The 18,747-nt window shown below is 31.0% G+C and overlaps 1 protein-coding gene across 1 annotated transcript; it reads left to right on the top strand.

The window, feature by feature from the left end:
• Positions 1 to 413: 413 nt before the first annotated feature.
• On the top strand, positions 414 to 18,442 carry LOC143044531 (UNC93-like protein MFSD11). The gene is made up of 14 exons (XM_076216589.1): positions 414 to 540; positions 3,252 to 3,316; positions 4,595 to 4,702; positions 8,527 to 8,606; positions 9,508 to 9,604; positions 10,542 to 10,775; positions 11,423 to 11,460; positions 12,642 to 12,707; positions 13,487 to 13,612; positions 13,864 to 14,032; positions 14,628 to 14,691; positions 15,706 to 15,777; positions 17,097 to 17,256; positions 18,139 to 18,442. Exons 1-13 carry the CDS (start codon positions 442 to 444, stop codon positions 17,253 to 17,255), a joined length of 1,377 nt encoding a protein of 458 aa, XP_076072704.1. The 5' UTR covers positions 414 to 441; the 3' UTR covers position 17,256; positions 18,139 to 18,442.
• Positions 18,443 to 18,747: the final 305 nt, after the last annotated feature.

The following is an 18,747-nucleotide window of genomic DNA, read 5'->3' as shown; positions in this document are numbered from 1 at the left end:
CTCGATGGTTTGTTCGCGTATAAATTAACGTACACACGAAATTCTGATACATCACGAACATATTATCAAAGCTATGCATTGTAAAGGGTTCATTCTATACCTTTAATAATTTTGATAAACGTTTTTGCTATAAATCAACTACAAGAATCTGAATCATATCGCTGAACATGGATTTGGTTGCTAATGCCCATTTAAATTTTGTTCCATACAGAAATATTGTCAATTTTAAATTTTAAAATCAATTGCTAACTTACATAACTGAGATTGAATGGTTGAGGAATATTATCAATATGTTTGAAACTCACTCAAAACGAGACATATATAATTTGTACTTCCTGGTCCACGTTTTATATACGCCTTAAGCTTTTCATAGATTTGTGTCGGACCGTGTTTTACAGTTGCCATTTGTCAAGATCATGTGACATCAATATTTTGAACAAGATGGCGGCAGAGTGTGATATTCGTCTGTACAACATTGTTATGCTAGGAATAGCATTTATGTTACTTTTCACAGCTTTTCAAACCAGTTCAATGGCTGAAGTAAGAATATTATATTTTGGAGAATTCATAAACATTGTAAAAGAACAAACAAACACACGAAATAGAACAAAAACAAACCGTGAATACACATCTCAGTCATCTGAGAAAGATATATATATAATATATGCTTACTTTTGTCAGTTTTTAGAGTTCATCACAATGTATCATCAACTTTTGAAAGCAAAGGTGTAGGACTTTTTTTGTAGATGTATGTCTATACGTCAAGCATATACTGTGAATGATCTGGGGATGGTTTCTGAACTGGTTTGAACTTCCTTTTTTTTTTTATAATCAATGCTTTAAATGTGGACATATGGTTGAAAATCCCTCTAAAAATGGTTGGATATTCCCTGATTTATTTTCAAAAACATTGTTTTGCACCTGGGAAATATACACCACAAAATTAAACAGATTGGCCTGAATGTGCAACTGGAAATTTTTTTATAAAGACTGTGCATGGCTGGATCTGAGACTACTATAACACATTATAGTAGTCTCAGACTGGATCAAACAAAAAGCGGTCTAACTTATTAACAACAAGAAGCGACAAGAAGAAGAATTTTAGCGACAAGAAGCGACAAGAAACTATTTAGCGACAAGAATTTTTTTTTTTATTAAAATTACTTATTCCAAATAAATATTAAAAGAATATGCAAAAGAAAACAATTTTAGCCACAAGAAAGTTAATATTGATAGAAAAAAAAATGTGTAACAGCAAGTATTACGTTTACCCTGTCGTATTATGATACTACTTTTACTTGTGTATTAGAACAATATATTTATTTTATAATTTGTTTTTAAAACTCTCTTTGTACAATATATAAGAAACTTGCATAATGCATTATTTGTGCATCATTGTCCAGAAAATACAGAAACAAATTGTGAAATATAATGAACTGAAATCAAACAAGAGGAAAACATAATTAAAATGTGAATATTTTTCATCATTTTATTTTGTGTATTGCCTCATTTTACGATATTTATCATGTTTATGCATATTGATTGAAGATTAAAGGAAATTAATGACAATCTTGAGTTTTCAACAGGTGTTCACTATTTACAATGATATTCTGGCATGATTAATTGTATAGTCTGACGCGTGTACAAAGTTGAAGGTGTCAATTGAATGTTATTGTAGCAATAAAAAAAGGGACACGCGCCTCGTTAATCTGGTTTGATGTTCCACATTGTGTTTACTGTGTTTACCGTAGGGTGAAGCCACATCTAATGTTGTTCCTATCAAGAACAATGAATTGTACTGTTAGAAAGGAAATACCGGTAATATTTTATATTTTATTTGTTCAATTTATTTCTGCCTATATATAGGTTGCATTTCTGTAAATATTGACAATACAATTTCCAATAGAAACTCCTTTTACGGCTAAAACTGTACCACTTTTACTATGAAGTTTTGAAAAAAATCTTATCCTAGAATTGAAAGTTCATATGCACTACAATTTTTTTCAAAGGTCAAAATATAGGGCTGTGCGGCATATTTTCAACGTTAATATGCCCTGAACTTTTCAGAGTTTAAACTAACACTAATTTTCTTAACTACCCCTACCTCGAATGAAGGGTTACCACAGATTTCAATGTAAACAATATGCACATGTATATTTACTGGTAACATTCCCAAGTAATGTCTCTATGAGATGGAACACAGAGAGCATAACTGGGAACCAGTATGTAAACAAAATTTAATTTTCTATGAATATTCTAAATCTCCTCAAAAGAGGCGTGGTTTGAGAAACAGCTGTATTTACAAAGTGCAACCTACAAGTTATTTTTTTTTCTTGAAGAAATAAATAAAATACACTTATATAAGTAAATTTATTATACTCATATTTTCTTATAAGGATTGAATAATCTCCCCTTAATTTTCGAAAAACAAAATACTTATACAAGTAAATTTTTTTTACAATCCCTAAAATCATCAAGTTTTGAGATGTAAAAACAGGCCTTAAACAATTTTTCTCTGGTTAGCTCATGATTTTTAGTTAAGAGTTCAACCTTTCATCTCATTAATTCAACAAAGAAACTAATTGAGCAAAGATCTTAAGTATTTGTGCAAGGCCTTCAAAAATTGCACCCGGGAGGTTTGTAAATGAGCAGTGTTATGAAGATAACAGACAAATGAGTATTTCATTGTCCATGAAATTACACTTATATAATTATTTAAGACATATGCAAAGGACAGACAATTAAAAAATTTATTAGAGCAGAATTTTGGAGAAATTGAAGAAAAGAAGATAGTATGACTTTTTTACTTGTATAAGTAAAAAAAATATGAATGTCTAATGAACATAACTATGCCTTTAAAATAATTTACCTATGCAAGTAAATAAAATACACTTGTATAAGTATCTTAAAAATTTACTTATATAAGTAAATTAATATTACTTCTTAAAGTCAATAAAAATAACTTGTACAAGTAGTACCCCTGACTGTAAGTAGGAGAGATCGATTATAGGGGAGGGACTGTATTTTAGGTTAATATACATTTTAAACATGTAAAAAGCATGAAAAGGTGAAACAAACATGATTATGTCTGTAAAAAATTTTGTTTCATAGTTTTCATTATACATGTAGTTCATATTTTTGTCTTTTGGTCTTTATTATTACGTATACACAGTAGATAGTCTCATTGGAAATTCATGAAATTGCACCACTTCTATCAATTAATTTGATATTATTTTTGATTTTTTTTGTAGCAAAGTGTTATATCCAGTGCAAAAGCTGATTCGAAAGGGACATTTAATGGAGATGGTTACACTAGGTATGATCAATTATATATGGCAAGGAAGACATGTACATGCAAGTTTTATGTCATTCACAAATCCATGTTAATTTTTTCTAACAACTAATGAAAATTTTGAAATGTTTTGCTGAAGGATGTCTCCGGGTGCGGGAATTTCTCGCTGCATTGAAGACCTGTTGGTGACCTTCTGCTGTTGTCTATTCTATGGTCGAGTTGTTGTCTCTTTGACAGATTCCCCATTTCCATTCTCAATTTTGATTGAAATATTTTTTCTGTCTATGAAGAAATGACATTAAAAATGTGGTGCACACTGAATAATCTGCATAGCGGGTTATTTAAGGTGTGCACCGCATTTTTTATGTTATTTCGAATAGACAGAAAAATGTTACAGTCATTCCTTATAATTTAATTCTAAATTCCAATTTAAATTGGATTTAATCATGAAAATACGTTGATGACTTCACGGTCACATGACAAAATTATGTCAATCAGAAGACGTGTTACACAAAAAATTTAATTATAACCAAATAGTAAAAAAACCAGTCCTAGATTATTAAATAATCAAGTAATCCTGAAATATTTGGTCTGGTAATTAGATAATCATCATAAAAATGGCCAAGTAATCATCATAAACCCCATGAAGAGGCTTAAAAATAAACCTGAAAACAAACTTGAGGTTTTTGTGTTTTTCAGTTGTCATATCATTCACTCAATCACACACTTTCTGTGCTGTATACACTCATTATTCAATCTTACATTGTATCCAAATGTGTCTGTATAAAACAAATTCCCAGAACAAAACTGCAAACTGGATCTGTAAGTCATCATATATATACTGATGTACCAGAAATTAGCTGCATGGACTCTTTTCACAAAAAATCTTACTATTAAAACTGATTATTCTGAGTCTATTTTCTTGTAAGATTTTTGTTGAAATGAGTCACAGAGCTGCAACCTTTACAAAAAAGTCAAGATTTTTAAGTGTAATTTTCAAATTATTTTCTTCATTGTATTCTGCTCATGAAACAATAGGCTACAGATATATATGAATGATGTATCAATAAAACATTGTAAGACTAATTAGCATTTAATTAAAAAGAGTAAGAAAATAATAAGAGCTTATGTTTGTAGTGTTATATATAAATACACACAAAATATATATGTGTGAACTGAATTAAAATACAACTTTCGTATACATGTAGTCATGGTAGTTGTTTATTTAGATGTGTCATTTGGTCTCTTGTGGAGATTTAGTTTTCTATATAAAGAGATGAAAATGTTTCTAATTTATTTCAGTTTATGTATCATTTATGTTGTGTTCTCCCTGGGTAATTGGATAGCGCCACCTGTTGTCGATGCTATAGGACCAAAAATAACAATGTTAATAGGAGCTGTTATGTATTGGTAAGTATTTTTATGCAGTTAAGCTGCATTATGCGAGCACCCTAGATTTGTGTTCTACCCAATAAATCCTGAAATACTTGCCATTGTTATTATCTAGCTTGTTACTATGTTATATATAACTAATTGAACACTTTTTTAATACTTTTTATTCTGGATTACAAAAAAAATGACCAGAAAAACCTTAAATGATCGTCGATTTATCCAAAAGTTTTAAAGTTACACATAGGAAGTAGTGCTTATTAAAAATCCTTGTGTAGTTCATTATGACTTGTGCTTTTAGCTAAGATGTCAAAGAACAATTGTATGAAATATTTAATCGCCGAAAATTTCTGAAGACAAGCAGTTTAGATTTCCCAAATGTCAAAAGTCGTAGGAATATTGTTTGTCATCAATACGTAGTACAACTACGTCAGTACAGTAGTCTATTATATAATTCAACTGTTCATGCTGTTGGCGGCAATTTCAAATTAGAAAAAAGAAATTTTCGTAGCTTTTCAATTTGGAGGCAGGTGTGCAAATTAGCGGTGGTCCGAGACCTTCCACTTTTGCAAGCGGAATTTCGACTAGGATAGTTGGTTTCTAGCTACGCCCGACGTAGTCGCCTTACATTTGAAAGAAAATAAGAAATTACTTTGCAAACCTTTTCACCATGTTCACCAAAGTCTCCAATTAAACGAGCTAAAAACTTATTTTTATCATTATTATTCATGACGGCGATGTTCATTTTGTTCAACCGCTAGCTTTATAAAGAAAATCGCAGACAAATATTGTATAAATTTGAGTAAAATCGTATCTGATTGACAAAAACAACATTGTAAACACATAACAATGGCGGCCGTGAAGACAAAATTTTACAAAATCGGATCCGATTCCGGAAGCGGATAAGGGTAATTCCGGGTTTGACGATCATTTACAAAATAAATCCAAGCAGGTGAAAAAATACATCTATGCATGGTAAATGAATATAAACACTAGTACTGTAAACCAAAAGACATATGTAAAAGAAAGAAAAAGCAGAAAAATATTTTATTCAGAAACTAAAAATTACTTTTTGATAAATTTTAATTTAAAAATTCAATACAACGTGACAGCTGGGAACAGTATATCTAACAATATACATGTTCATGGTCACAGTCTAAATTTTCTTTATAAATGATAAATGATGATAATGCATGTGAGATGCTTTTAAAGTGTAAACATATTACTGCAATTTCGAGGGGTTATTTGTTTTTTCTCAATTTTGAAGGGTCAATTAAAGTAGCTGAAAGTTTCATTCTTTATTTTCACAAATAATGCAACTATATTATATATACCTTAATGTAAGTAAATCATATGATATATAGGTGGCATTCTTTGGGCCACTCTACCCCCTCCTGTTTGATAACTTGGAAACGGTCGAGCTCCCCACCTCTAAACCATATGAGGGGCAGATCCCGGATTTTAGGTTAGGAGGGGCGCAAACTTAAATTTTCGCCGAGTAGAGCGAGGCTAAAAAAAAAAAATTGAGGTAAAATTATCGGAATTTTCTTTATTAAGCTGAGAACAACCCATGCTTTGCAAATTTAAGGGGGGTGCAAGCCCGCAACCCTCCCCCGTCTGAATCCGCCCCTGCATATATTCAAGTATAGGACAATATAATAAATAAAAAATGAAATATAGGGGGAGTCCCTGGAGTTACCCCACCCCTTCCTGTTTGAGAACTTGGAAACGGTCGAGATCCACACCCCTTAACCATATATATTCATGTTTGTGACAATATGAAAAATCAAATGAAATATAGGAAGAGTCGCTAGGGGTCACCCCACCCCTCCTGTTTTAGAATTTAAAAATGGTCGAGATCCCCATCCCTAAACCATATATATTCATGTATGGGACAATATAACAAATCAGATGAAAGATAGGGGGAGTCCCTGAGTTCACTGTTCACCCTCCTGTTTGAGAACTTGGAAATGGTCAAGATCCTTATCCCTAAACCATATATACTCATGTATGGGACAATATAACAAATCAAATGAAATATAAGGGAAGTCCCTGTGGTCATCCCAACCCTCCTGTTTGAAAACTTGGAAACGGTCGAGATCCCCACACCAAAACAATATATATTCATGTATGGATCAATATAACTAGTTAAATGAAATATAGGGGGAGTCCCTTGGGTCACCCTACCCTTCCTGTTTGAGAACTTGGAAACCAATGAGATCCCCACCCCAAAACCATATATATTCATGGATGGGAAAATATAACAAATAAAATGAAATGTAGGGGAAGTCCCTAGGGTCACCCTACCCCCAGTGGCGGATCCAGAAATTTTCATAAGTGGGGCCCACTGACTGACCTAAGAGGGGCCCGCTCCAGTGATTCCCTATATAAGCAACCAAATTTTTTCCCAAAAAGGGGGGGGGGGGCCCCTGCCCCCTAAATCCTCTGCCTACCCCTACCTGTTTGAGAACTTGAAAACGGTTGAGATCCCCACCCCTATATTATATATATTCATATGTATGGGACAAAATAACAAATCATTTACATTTACTATGGGCAAGTCAGTCAGACCTCATCTTTGATCCCTGTTGTAGTGAACATTTGTCTGATTCGTGTCTCATAACTTTGTACTATAGAACACAAACTCAGTTTTCTTTCCAGGGAAACCAGTCCATTCATACTACATGTATTACATGTTCATACTACGTCAAATTGAACTTCTAGCAGTCAAATAAAACCAAGGTTAACTACCAAGTAGAACAACTGCAATCATTGGGAACTTGTACCACTGCAGACTCACCATAAAAAATATACATTGATATATGCATTGCTTTTGAAACCTTGATAACATATAAATTATTTGCCTTAATAAATAAATCATTAGATAAACATGAATGTACTATATATGAATGTTTAATGTTGAGGCAACATTGCCACAGTTTTCATAATTACGGTTGCCTTGGTTTTTGGTTAACTGCCTTCAGCGCTTACAGCGCTTTGATTTTAATATTGTATTTATCAATATGTAGTATGTTTCGCAAATGATAGGTCTGTATTTCTGGGTAGAAAAAGTAAAGTTACAAAAAAAAAAACCAAATTCCTGGAACAATTCAAAACAGAAAGTCTCTTAACAAATGGCAAAATCAAAAGCTAAAACACATCAAACGAATGGATAACAATTGTCATACTCCTGACTTGGTACAGGCATTTCCTTATGTAGATTATAATTATGATGTGTTAAACTTTGTTTTGTAGATAACTAAACTTTTCACTTGTCAGTCAGGGGTACTTCTTGTACAGTTAATCTTTATTTACTTAAAGAAGTAAATAAAATATACTTATATAAGTTAATTATACTGAATAATATCCCCTTACTTTTCTCAAAAATTTAGTTGTATTAGTAATTTTTTTTTACAATACCTAAAAAATTCTTAAGTTGTGAGATGTAAAATTATGCCCTTAACAATTTTTCTCAGGTTAGCTCATAATTTTTTTTATAAGTGTTCAATGTTTCATCTCATTAATTCAACAAAGAAACATGAAACATGAAAACTTAATTAAAATTTAATTTAACAAAGAAACTGATTGTGCAAAAAGATCTTAAGTATTTACTCAAGGCCTTCAAAAATTGCTCTTTGGGGGCTTGTAAATGAGCAGTGTTCTGAAGATAACAGACACATGAGATTTTCATTATGCATGAAATTACACTTAAATGGTTAGTAAAGACATTTGCAAAGGACAGGCAATTCAAAATTCTGTTAACAAAATTTATTTATGATTTTATCATGCAAATTTCCAAGGAACCTGTAAAACAAAGTATATGTTTAATTATGATTATTTTCCAGTCTTTTCATATTGCAATTTTTGAAACCAATGACATGGGCCCTGTACCTAGGATCTGTTCTTGTTGGATTTGGTGCAGCAAGTAAGTGGTCATATATACATTGTATTAGACACTGTATCACCAAACTGTTATCGCATCTAATTCTGTAGAAAGTACTTAGTTAAGGTGGCACCAAACATGTTGACTAAAATTAATTTGGCTCGTTTAATTTTCATAAAATTTTGACAAAATAATTACTTTGACCCTTTGACAAAAATATAAAAATTTCAAAAAACTTGAACCAAACACTTTCTCGTTAAATTTCTTTGGATTTATCGTGTATGTAGCAGTTTGACCAACACTGATTTTGATCATTCAGAAGCTTAATATTTCCTAAACAATACAACATGATTAAATCATTTAGCTGATTTTACAGAGTTATCTCCCTCTATTGTTAGGTACAATCTTAAATTGAACTGAAAATAGATTTTGTTTGGAATTGTCCTGCATTTTAAACATATGGTAAACAAGCATCAACTTTTCACCAAAATCTTATGATTTCAAGCTATATTTCAAATGTGTATGACTAACATGTATTTTTACTCTTTATTTCTTTTAGTTGTTTTTTTATAAAAGAACCACAGGTTTCATAAACTTCTCATAAATAGTAACTTTATTAGGGTCTATAGCTTTAAACTTAAATACAGTGCTTTTAATATCTTTCTACCATTTCTGCCCTATTTCTTTTTCAATGACAATACCAATATTCGACCCATCATAACAGATAAATACATGTATGTCTGTGATTTATTGCTAATTCCTACATGCCAACTCAAAGGAAGTCCTGACTGTAATAAGTTGTAACCTGTGAGTGTTTTTCATATCTGCCAGACAACTACTTTCTTTATTTTTAATACTTTATATTACAAGTGGGTGTATAATAAGCACAATCACTTACCTATGTAATCTTGTATTAAATGGTTAAACCTATTGTATTTTACAGTTCTTTGGACAGCTCAGGGTAATTTCCTGACCATTAATTCTGACTCAGACACTGTAGCTAGAAACAGTGGAATATTTTGGGCACTTTTACAATGCAGGTATGTATCATTAACTTTTTAATCTCTATTCTTTTTATTTGAGCCCCTATTATTTTCTATTCAGTACTTATGTACCGATTTTTTAAATTTTTTTATTTGTTTTATAAAACAGAAGATGTGGTATGATTGCCAATGAGACAACTGTCCACAAGAGACCAAAATGACACAGACATTAACAACTATAGGTCACAGTACGGCCTTCAAAAATGAGCAAAGCCCATCATCATGATCTTCATTACATTTGACAATAATTCACTTTCTGTAAACCCAATTTACACTATTGAATTTTAAAGGGGCATGAGCTGTCAAATTCATGTTAATTGATTTATTTCAAATTCTCATACTTGGGCATGGGCATGATAATACGTAGCTTCTTTTTTTGTGTATTTTAGTCTAGATGCCATCTAATTAACTATCGAGTTGACCTCAAAAGTCATCTGATGACCGTATAAGCGATGTAAACATAAATATAGATATAAACAGATTAAGGGAACTTGTGCTATTGGATTTTTCTAGGTCTGTTTAATTTCATATTTTAGATTAAAAATATTATGTATATCATCGTTTTTACCTGTATAAGAATGATTTTTTGTGGATCAAATCAGTCAATCAAATGATTTACCTTTGTTTCACCGTCAATGTTGACATTCATTTCCTTTAAATAACTTTACACATACAATTCACGTGACATCCATCCTTAGCTAAGGGGTTAAATTGAAGTTCACATGCCATATTCAATGAGGTCGAATTATTCACTTGCAAGAAAATCATATTTTAGATTTTTTATACATATTGTAGCTAGTGCCTGTTTAAGAAATGTCTTCTCAATGAAGAAGTATAGGACCCACCCACTAAAATCAGGTGTGTCATCACTAATTAGTAATAAGGTACATTTATTTTTGTATGCTTTTATACTATTTCTTCAATTATTTTTCAGTTTATTATTTGGAAACATATACAGTTATTTTGTGTTGAAAGGAAGTGCTAACATAACCTCAGGGGAGAGAACTAAGTTATATACAGCTTTAAGTGGAGCTGCAGTGGCTGGAACCTTGTGTTTCCTGATTTTACGGAACAAAAGGACTTCAGACGTGAATGATCTAGTCAATCTTCCTAAATCTGCAGAATCCTCTGAACCCAGTTTAAATACAGAATCCAGTTTAAATATAGAGTATGTTAAACTGTGGATTTATTTATTTTCTTGGGTACTAATTTTTGTGGATTGAAGATAACTTGCTTAATCGTTTATATTTGTTTTCGTGGTTTTGCAAATCTCTACATACAAAGCCTATAGAAAATTTGTAATTCGTTGAACATTTGAATTCGTGGTTCACATGTATCCACGATACACATGAAAATTGCTATTTAACGAATAATAATGAATCCACAGTATAAAAATATGTAATATAATATTATATGTTAACATTGCCAATCCACCAGAGACTTAGATATGACATTGTATGGTCTTCAACAATGACTAAAACCCATACTTTATATATATTAAGCTGTAAAACACCCTGAAATAACAAAATTTACAATCATATAAAAGAAAAAAACAATGGCCTTATTGATTTATCAGAGCTATCTCAGACTAGTTCAAAGGTAGATAACTTGTTTATTCTTTCTGACAATTTTACAACAGATTAAAAGTTTGAAATGCACTGTAACTCAATATTTTTCTAATGTGTTTAAATTTGACATTGCGGAACTAAATGAAATTAGTATCAGAACAAATTTGACTGTCAACATAAAATAGTCCAATTGTAACAACTGTTGATATTTATTTTGAATTCAGTTAGATTTTACTTTTCTTTTTAGTAAGCCTAACAAAAAAGATAGCCTACTGCAGTCAATAGGTAAGTTTTTGTAACAATAGGTAAAAAAAAAATTCTAAATGTAGTTAAATATGGTGTACATTACTATAGTATTAATGAATGGGTGTTTTTAGAATGGCCCTGTTATATGTCCAAGGTCTGTAATAATGGTCGAGGAAGTCTGTAATGGCCAGAGGCAACGCCGAGGGCCATTACAGACATCCGAGGCCATTATTACTGACCGAGAACATATAACAGAGCCATTATAAAAACACCCATTTCTTAATACATTTATTAACCAACTGAATAAAAGTGTATGTGTTAATATACCAAATATCCAAGGTATTAAGTTGACAGAAGTTATGTGTTGAAAAACAGGATGAACAGTGATCCCTATATATGGTTCTTAAATGTTGGTTGCTGGTTACTAAATTAAAAAAAATACAAAAAAGTATTATACTCTTTACAACTTTATTTTATTAACTTTATTAAAAACCCTAACTGTGATTTATACAAACAAACCGTGCATTAATACCGGGCCATTACAGAAAAACAAGGCCATTACAGAAAAAACAGGGCATTACAGAAATTTAGGCAAAGATCAAGTATACACTTACATGATAACATGAATAAGATGATTCCTTATTATTTTGTTTGTTTTAAAGTTTTGAAACTTTTATAGCTCACTATGCTTTATGGGCTTTGCTCATTATTGAAGGCCGTACAGTGACCTATAGTTGTTAATGTCTGTGTCATTTTGGTCTTTTGTGGATAGTTGTCTCATTGGCAATCAAACCACATCTTCTTTTTTATATTAACCCTTTCATCCGCAACAGTGCCTATAGGCATCGCCTGACGTTGGCCCAACTTGTAAATTCAGACAAAAAAGACTGTGGATATAAGAAAAATGTATAAAATCTCAGAAACCTCAAAACATTTGTGTGAACTTAGCTGTGAATACACCTCGAAATAAAAAATAGTTGAACAATGGACATGATACAAATTTTCACAACATGACTGAAAGGATATTTATGTTTGTCAGACATCCAAGATGGCTGACAGGGCATGTACTGTGAAATAAAAGTTTGACTTATGACTCAATGTTGTATTGCGTAGTCCCTGAATGCCTATATTAAAAAAAGATATAGCCTTTATTGATTTCATTTTTAGTTTAAATATTGATTGAACATTACTTTTATTGATTTTTGCCTTTTCTTTTGCAGTCAGATCATTTCACTTATTAAAGACGAGGGAAATGTTATTGCTAAGTGTAGCAATAGCTTACACAGGTTAGTATAAAAATGTGGTGTAAATATTGTTAATTTTAAACTGGACAGACATTACAACTTCCCCTTTTTAATGAGAAAATTGTATGCCTATCTAACATTTAACATGAAAAGTGGGAGACATGTGAAGGCTAGATAAAAAACATGCATCCTCTTTTGTTCATAGTTATTACTTTGTTGTCTTGTTAGCGTTATTCTATTAAAATGTATGTGGAAGGGTAGGAAGGGACTTACAAAATATCCCTACAACCAAGAATAATTTTTTAGATAATTTTGCATCGTGGTAATAAACGCATACTGAAAAAATACCCACGAACCACCATTCAATAATTAAACTTCCCTTCCGACATTGTTACATATGGTTCAAACAGATTTTATAATAAACTGAACGCAAGAGTTACTTGTAAACATTTGTGTCAGAAAACTGATGCAAAACATGGCTACTGAACCTACAAACCACCATTCAATAATTAAACTTTCAATAATTCAACTTCCCTTCCGACATTTTAATGGAATATTTTGAGTGATTTTGTCAATAATACACTAAAGTAGGATCTTTGTATGCATTTGTGTAATGATTTCAAGACTATACTGGAAGTAAGTTTTCAAAACAGACACAAGCTGAAAAAAGGGATTTTAAAAATTTGAAAATAACTGTTATAAAAAGATACTGTTTGACTTTTAAATTTTAAATCTTTAAACCAGTATAATAATGTAAATGGGACGTAATGCACTTTATAGAAAGAGTGAAAGGAAAATTAACATTGTTTATCTTCTTTTAGGAATAGAACTGACATTTTTTAGTGGTGTATATGGAACATGTATATCAAATAATGCGCATTTTGGAAATGAAGCAAAAGGTCTGCTGGGAATTTCTGGCATGTTTATTGGTGCAGGAGAAATTTTAGGTTAGTACACATTGGTGTTTATTATACCTCAGTTATCATTTACTATATAAAATAAGTACACAATATTTTGACTATTTTTTCAAACTGCAATTGTTAAACTATTGGACTTGGAGGAAACTATTTGACCGCAAGCATCATTATATTGACTCATTATTACTTGACCTATAAAAAAATCAACATATAGAACATTTTTACCAATAGGGCAGGGGAGATAATCTCACAAATTCAATTTAAAATATGATTTTTTTCAGGTGGAGGTATATTTGGTTTATTTGGAAAGAGGACAAACAGACATGGTAGAGATCCAATAGTGGTATTAGGATATGTTCTACACATGGCTGCCTTTTTTCTGATATTTATAAACCTTCCAAGTGAATCACCATTAAAGTTATCAGATGAAGCCACATATTTAGTATCAAAGTAAGTTTATGAATTAAAGGGCCTGAAATGACAAATCTAAAACAACTGAATCTAAAATAAGCTAACAGACTGATTTTAATGTAAAAGCATGAAATGAAAAACAAATATGATAAACAGTAACAAATGACAACCACTGAATTACAGCCTCCTGATTTGGGACAGGCACAAATAGAATGTGGTGGGATTAAACATTCTCCAACCTTTGCTGAGAACAGTTAATCATGGTTAAAAATTACATTCAAACAGTTTACGTTGTTAAAGTGGATAAATATTTCTGATTTCATAAGTGATAAAAGAACAATTAAAAAATTTCTCTATTTTTTGCTCTATAGGATTTTATTTTTGTTATTATTAAATAATTTTTATAAATATTGATCATGGGACACATAACAACTATTGACAGCTAGCTTTAATTTCATTTTAACCTATCAATACATAGAAATTTCACATACATTTTTTCTTCATCCATTCTTTTTCTCAATGGAAATTTTGTTAGCTAAATAAGTCTCTGCATTTGTTGACATACCTTAACATGTACAAATGAAAATAAACGGCAAAGTTTATTTTATCAATTTAAAATGTTTTTTTATTTCAGTAAATATATTGCCATTCTGTGTTCATTTCTACTGGGTTTTGGAGACAGTAGTTTTAATACTCAGGTAAGAACTGAAACAATATTTCATAGTGTAATCACATTGAAAGGAAAAGATTCAGTATGTCTCTAAATATTCTCTTTTCTATATAAGTTGTGAATATAATTTATTTAAAATTATCAAATGTCTTCCGTTGTTGTAACACAGTATTCTAAAAATAATAATAAAACATTCAGAAATGTCATTAGCTAATCACTAATTAATTTCCTGATATGGGACAGAATATATTTATTTTTAAAACAAAACCTGTGAATCAAATTTACTCTTTTAAATAATAGAAGAAAAATGCAAAAAGCCAAACTGAAAGCTTTCGCCTTTGGATAATTTACCTATACAGTCAAAAAAGAAAAAAGCAAATTTGGTAGTTGTTGATAAAGACAGCTTCTTTGATAGTTTATGTTAAATAATAGATTTGTCAGCTTGACATATTGAATAGACTGCTGTATATGGATATAGAAGGAATGTTCCCTTTTAACATTTTTTTATTACTTAGGCAGGTCTCATCTAAGTATACCCCACATGTCCTTTCATTGATAACAAAGATAATTTTTCTCTATTTTTGGCTTTTTATTTTCAAATATGCTTTGAGACTTCCTTATGATGATTTGATATCATTTTCTGCTCAGAATCTGAGCACTTCTCTATTTTAGATTTTTTCTTTACTAATGGATAAGTATGCAGAAGACAGTTCACCACCTTTTGCATTATTTTACTTTATTCAAGTAAGTTATCAGTTTTCACACATGAAGGCTGAGTCACACAATATGCATTGTAAAGGACCATTTCAAAATATTTTTTGTTTAGCCCTTTCCTGACTTACTTTGATGAAAGATAAACAAAAGTAGATATGGGTATATTCCATTGTAAATAGTTTGAAACAGTTTTAGAATTAAACAAATACTAGATACAACCATATTTATTTGAATGATGAGTATTTTGAGATGGTCCGTAAGTTTAATCCCACAATGCTCTATAATGACCAAACCATTGCATTTAAAAATTTTCACTCTTCCTTTTTAGCTTTATTCCATACTTGGCTTCATGTTTCCAGAAGACAGCTCTCCTGCTTTTGCCTTATTTAAATTTGTACAAGTAAGTTTTTATGCCCCATTTATGTGCATTATGTTTGCTGTTCTGTGCGTTTGTTCCTTTGTTCGTTTATCATGTTTATCTGTCCGGCTTGGGTTAAAGTTTTTGGTCAAGGTAGTTTTTGTTGAAGTTGAAATCCAATCAACTTAAAACTTAGTATACAATGTTCCCTATAATCTGATCTTTCTAATTTTAATGCCAAATTAGAGTTTTGACCCCAATTTCACGGTTCACTGAACATAGAAAATGAAAATGCAAATTTCAGGTTAAAGTTTTTGGTCAAGGTAGTTTTTGATGAAGTTGGAAGTCCAATCAACTTGAAACTTAGTATACAATGTTCCCTATAATCTGATCTTTCTAATTTAAATGCCAAATTAGAGTTTATACCCCAATTTACAGTACTGAAATTTCAAAGGTAATCTAACTTGAGATCTTCTTTGATTTTGAAAAGGATAAACATGAGAAATTTTCAGACATACATGTTTTAGAACATCATGGCTTTTTAAATTTTTGTGAGATTCTTTGGGTTTCAAACTGTTGGGAATTTAAAATTTTTAAATCCAATTAAAAAAAAATAGGGTGTAATTTTTTTTACCCATAACTAATATGATCAGGAAAGTTGCAAAATCAACCTAGAAGAAAACTTATTGATTCAACAAAAAATTGACTTTGATTTTATTTCATTTGTACTATTATATATGTTAAAACCTGAGAGTTTCTTACTACTTCAACTCTGTTATTTGAATAGATAAACTTAATCAAATTTATCTAATTGGTCAATTTTTGTCTGTGATGTAAGCACAAAATAATACATGTACAAAAAATTGAGAATGGAAATGGGGAATGTATATAGTATTGAAAACAACCAGTCCTTGGCGTTAGATGTATTTGATGGAATATTCAAGATCCAAAGAAAAAGTCACCATAGACTAGGCTTTAAATATACAGGATCCTGGCTTTTCTTTAAAAAAAAACAAAAAAAAACCATATATTTTGTCTGCATTAAACATTCTGAAACTTTTACTAAGTTTACTTTTATGATGTAATTATATGAAATCTATATAAACAATAATCTGGAATATGGGTACAGATTTATTATGGATTTCGGAAAAATTGCATTTTCATGGATGTGTGATTTCATGGTTTTCTTTGCCAAAGGCTGCATACAACCCTATAAAAAAATTGTAATTGGTTGACATTTTAAATTTGTAGTTTACCTGGACCTATGAAAACCATGAAACTGTACCCAACAAAACCACAAAAATAAGTATCTAAAAAATAAAGATGTTACCATCAGTACATAAATGATTTTATTTTTTCAGTCAATAGCAGCAGCTGCTGGCTTTTTCTACAGTGACTACCTCATACTACAGTGGCAGTTGTTAATACTAGTTGTCTTAGGAACTGTAGGGACTTATTGTTTCTGTCTTGTTGAGTGGGGAAGCAACAAGGCAGTCAGAGCAGGATACCAGACTATTTGAGGTAAGGTTAATGAGATAAGCAGGGACAAAGTGTCTCTCCCTTGTCCAGTGGAGTAGCAACAGATGATTTTTAATTTTATGAACTTCCCATAATTTTTCTATGTCACAATACATATGTTATTACATCACAGTAAGAACCAATTATGTAGTGATGTGGTTTTGATGATGATCATTGGGTCAACCTTTGGTCATGGTGTTAATCGATGTAACTCATTAGTAAACAACTCTATAGAAGAGAGGGAAAGAATACCAAAGGGACTTTTGAACTCATAAGTTGAAAATAAATGGAAAACACCATAGCTAAAAAAGAAAACAACAAAAGACATGCAACAATACAAAAAACTATACATAGAAAACTGAAGACTGAGCAACATGGACCCACCAAAAACTGGGGATGATCTTAGGTGCTCTAGAAGGGTAAAAAGTCCTGCTTCTATGGTCAGTACAAACCTGGTAATTTGATAAAGCATTTTTTTTAAATCACAAATTGCAACATCTTTTTTTTTGGGGGGGTAGGGGTTTGAGTGAAAGTAAAGTGAACAGTTATGTGACTCTCTTATTAAATGCCTTTTCTACCATTAACTTCATCTCTTTTGGTAAAATGTAACTTTTTGAAAACAGCTGGCAAAAATAACTTTAGTTAGTACGAGAAAACTACAAATGAACTCTTTAATTATTTTTTTTATCTAACCATAAAAGTGAAAACAACAAAAAATTAATCCATATACCCAGCGACAGTACTTCGGTTAACTAATTATCGAGGTCAATTTAAAATTTAGCTTGCTTTTCCCTGTTCTTCACTCCATCTTGCAGTTGAGATTTCAAATTGCCTTTCCTGTGTCCTATATGTATGGTTATTATATATTTCTGGTCTTTTTTTCAGAATTATAAGTTGTGTAGCCATGGCAACTATACTTACCTTATGCCTTATGTGACTGTGATATTTATGTTGTTAGGCTGTGGATGTATAATGATTGGTTGAGATGTTTATTAAATGTGTCTGTGCAATAAAGACATTGGTGCAATAGAAATATATATATAGTGGACCTTGATGTATTGAATCAATTATTTTTACTTATAAACTTGTACAAAGATTGTAAATATTGTGAATTTTCCATAATGAAAATGAAATTTTGCCAAAATAGATGTAAGTTATGGTTAAACAAATAAAAAATTGTTATATGTCATGTTTTTTTTTATCAGTATGAAAATATTTTTGTAGTTATGAATAAACTAAATTGTTCATACCTTGTAACTAGGTTGTAAAACCATGGATTCCTTTATTTTTATGGGTCATGGTTCTCCATAAGGACTTTTGAAGGCAAGTCCAGGGTCTCATGTCATGTAGTCCAACAGTGAGAAGAAGTTTTATAGTTATCTTATTTATTATTTCAGTTTCCATGACTAAATTGAGCAAGGAAATGACATCAAAGGAGTATGTTCGGTAAGGTCCTCAAAAATTTTAGCATCAATTTCAAATTTGGATTTATTG

Source organism: Mytilus galloprovincialis, chromosome 9 (genome assembly GCF_965363235.1).
Source record: "Mytilus galloprovincialis chromosome 9, xbMytGall1.hap1.1, whole genome shotgun sequence".
In the NCBI taxonomy this organism is placed as follows: domain Eukaryota; kingdom Metazoa; phylum Mollusca; class Bivalvia; order Mytilida; family Mytilidae; genus Mytilus; species Mytilus galloprovincialis.
This window is presented reverse-complemented; position numbering and strand designations above follow the sequence as displayed.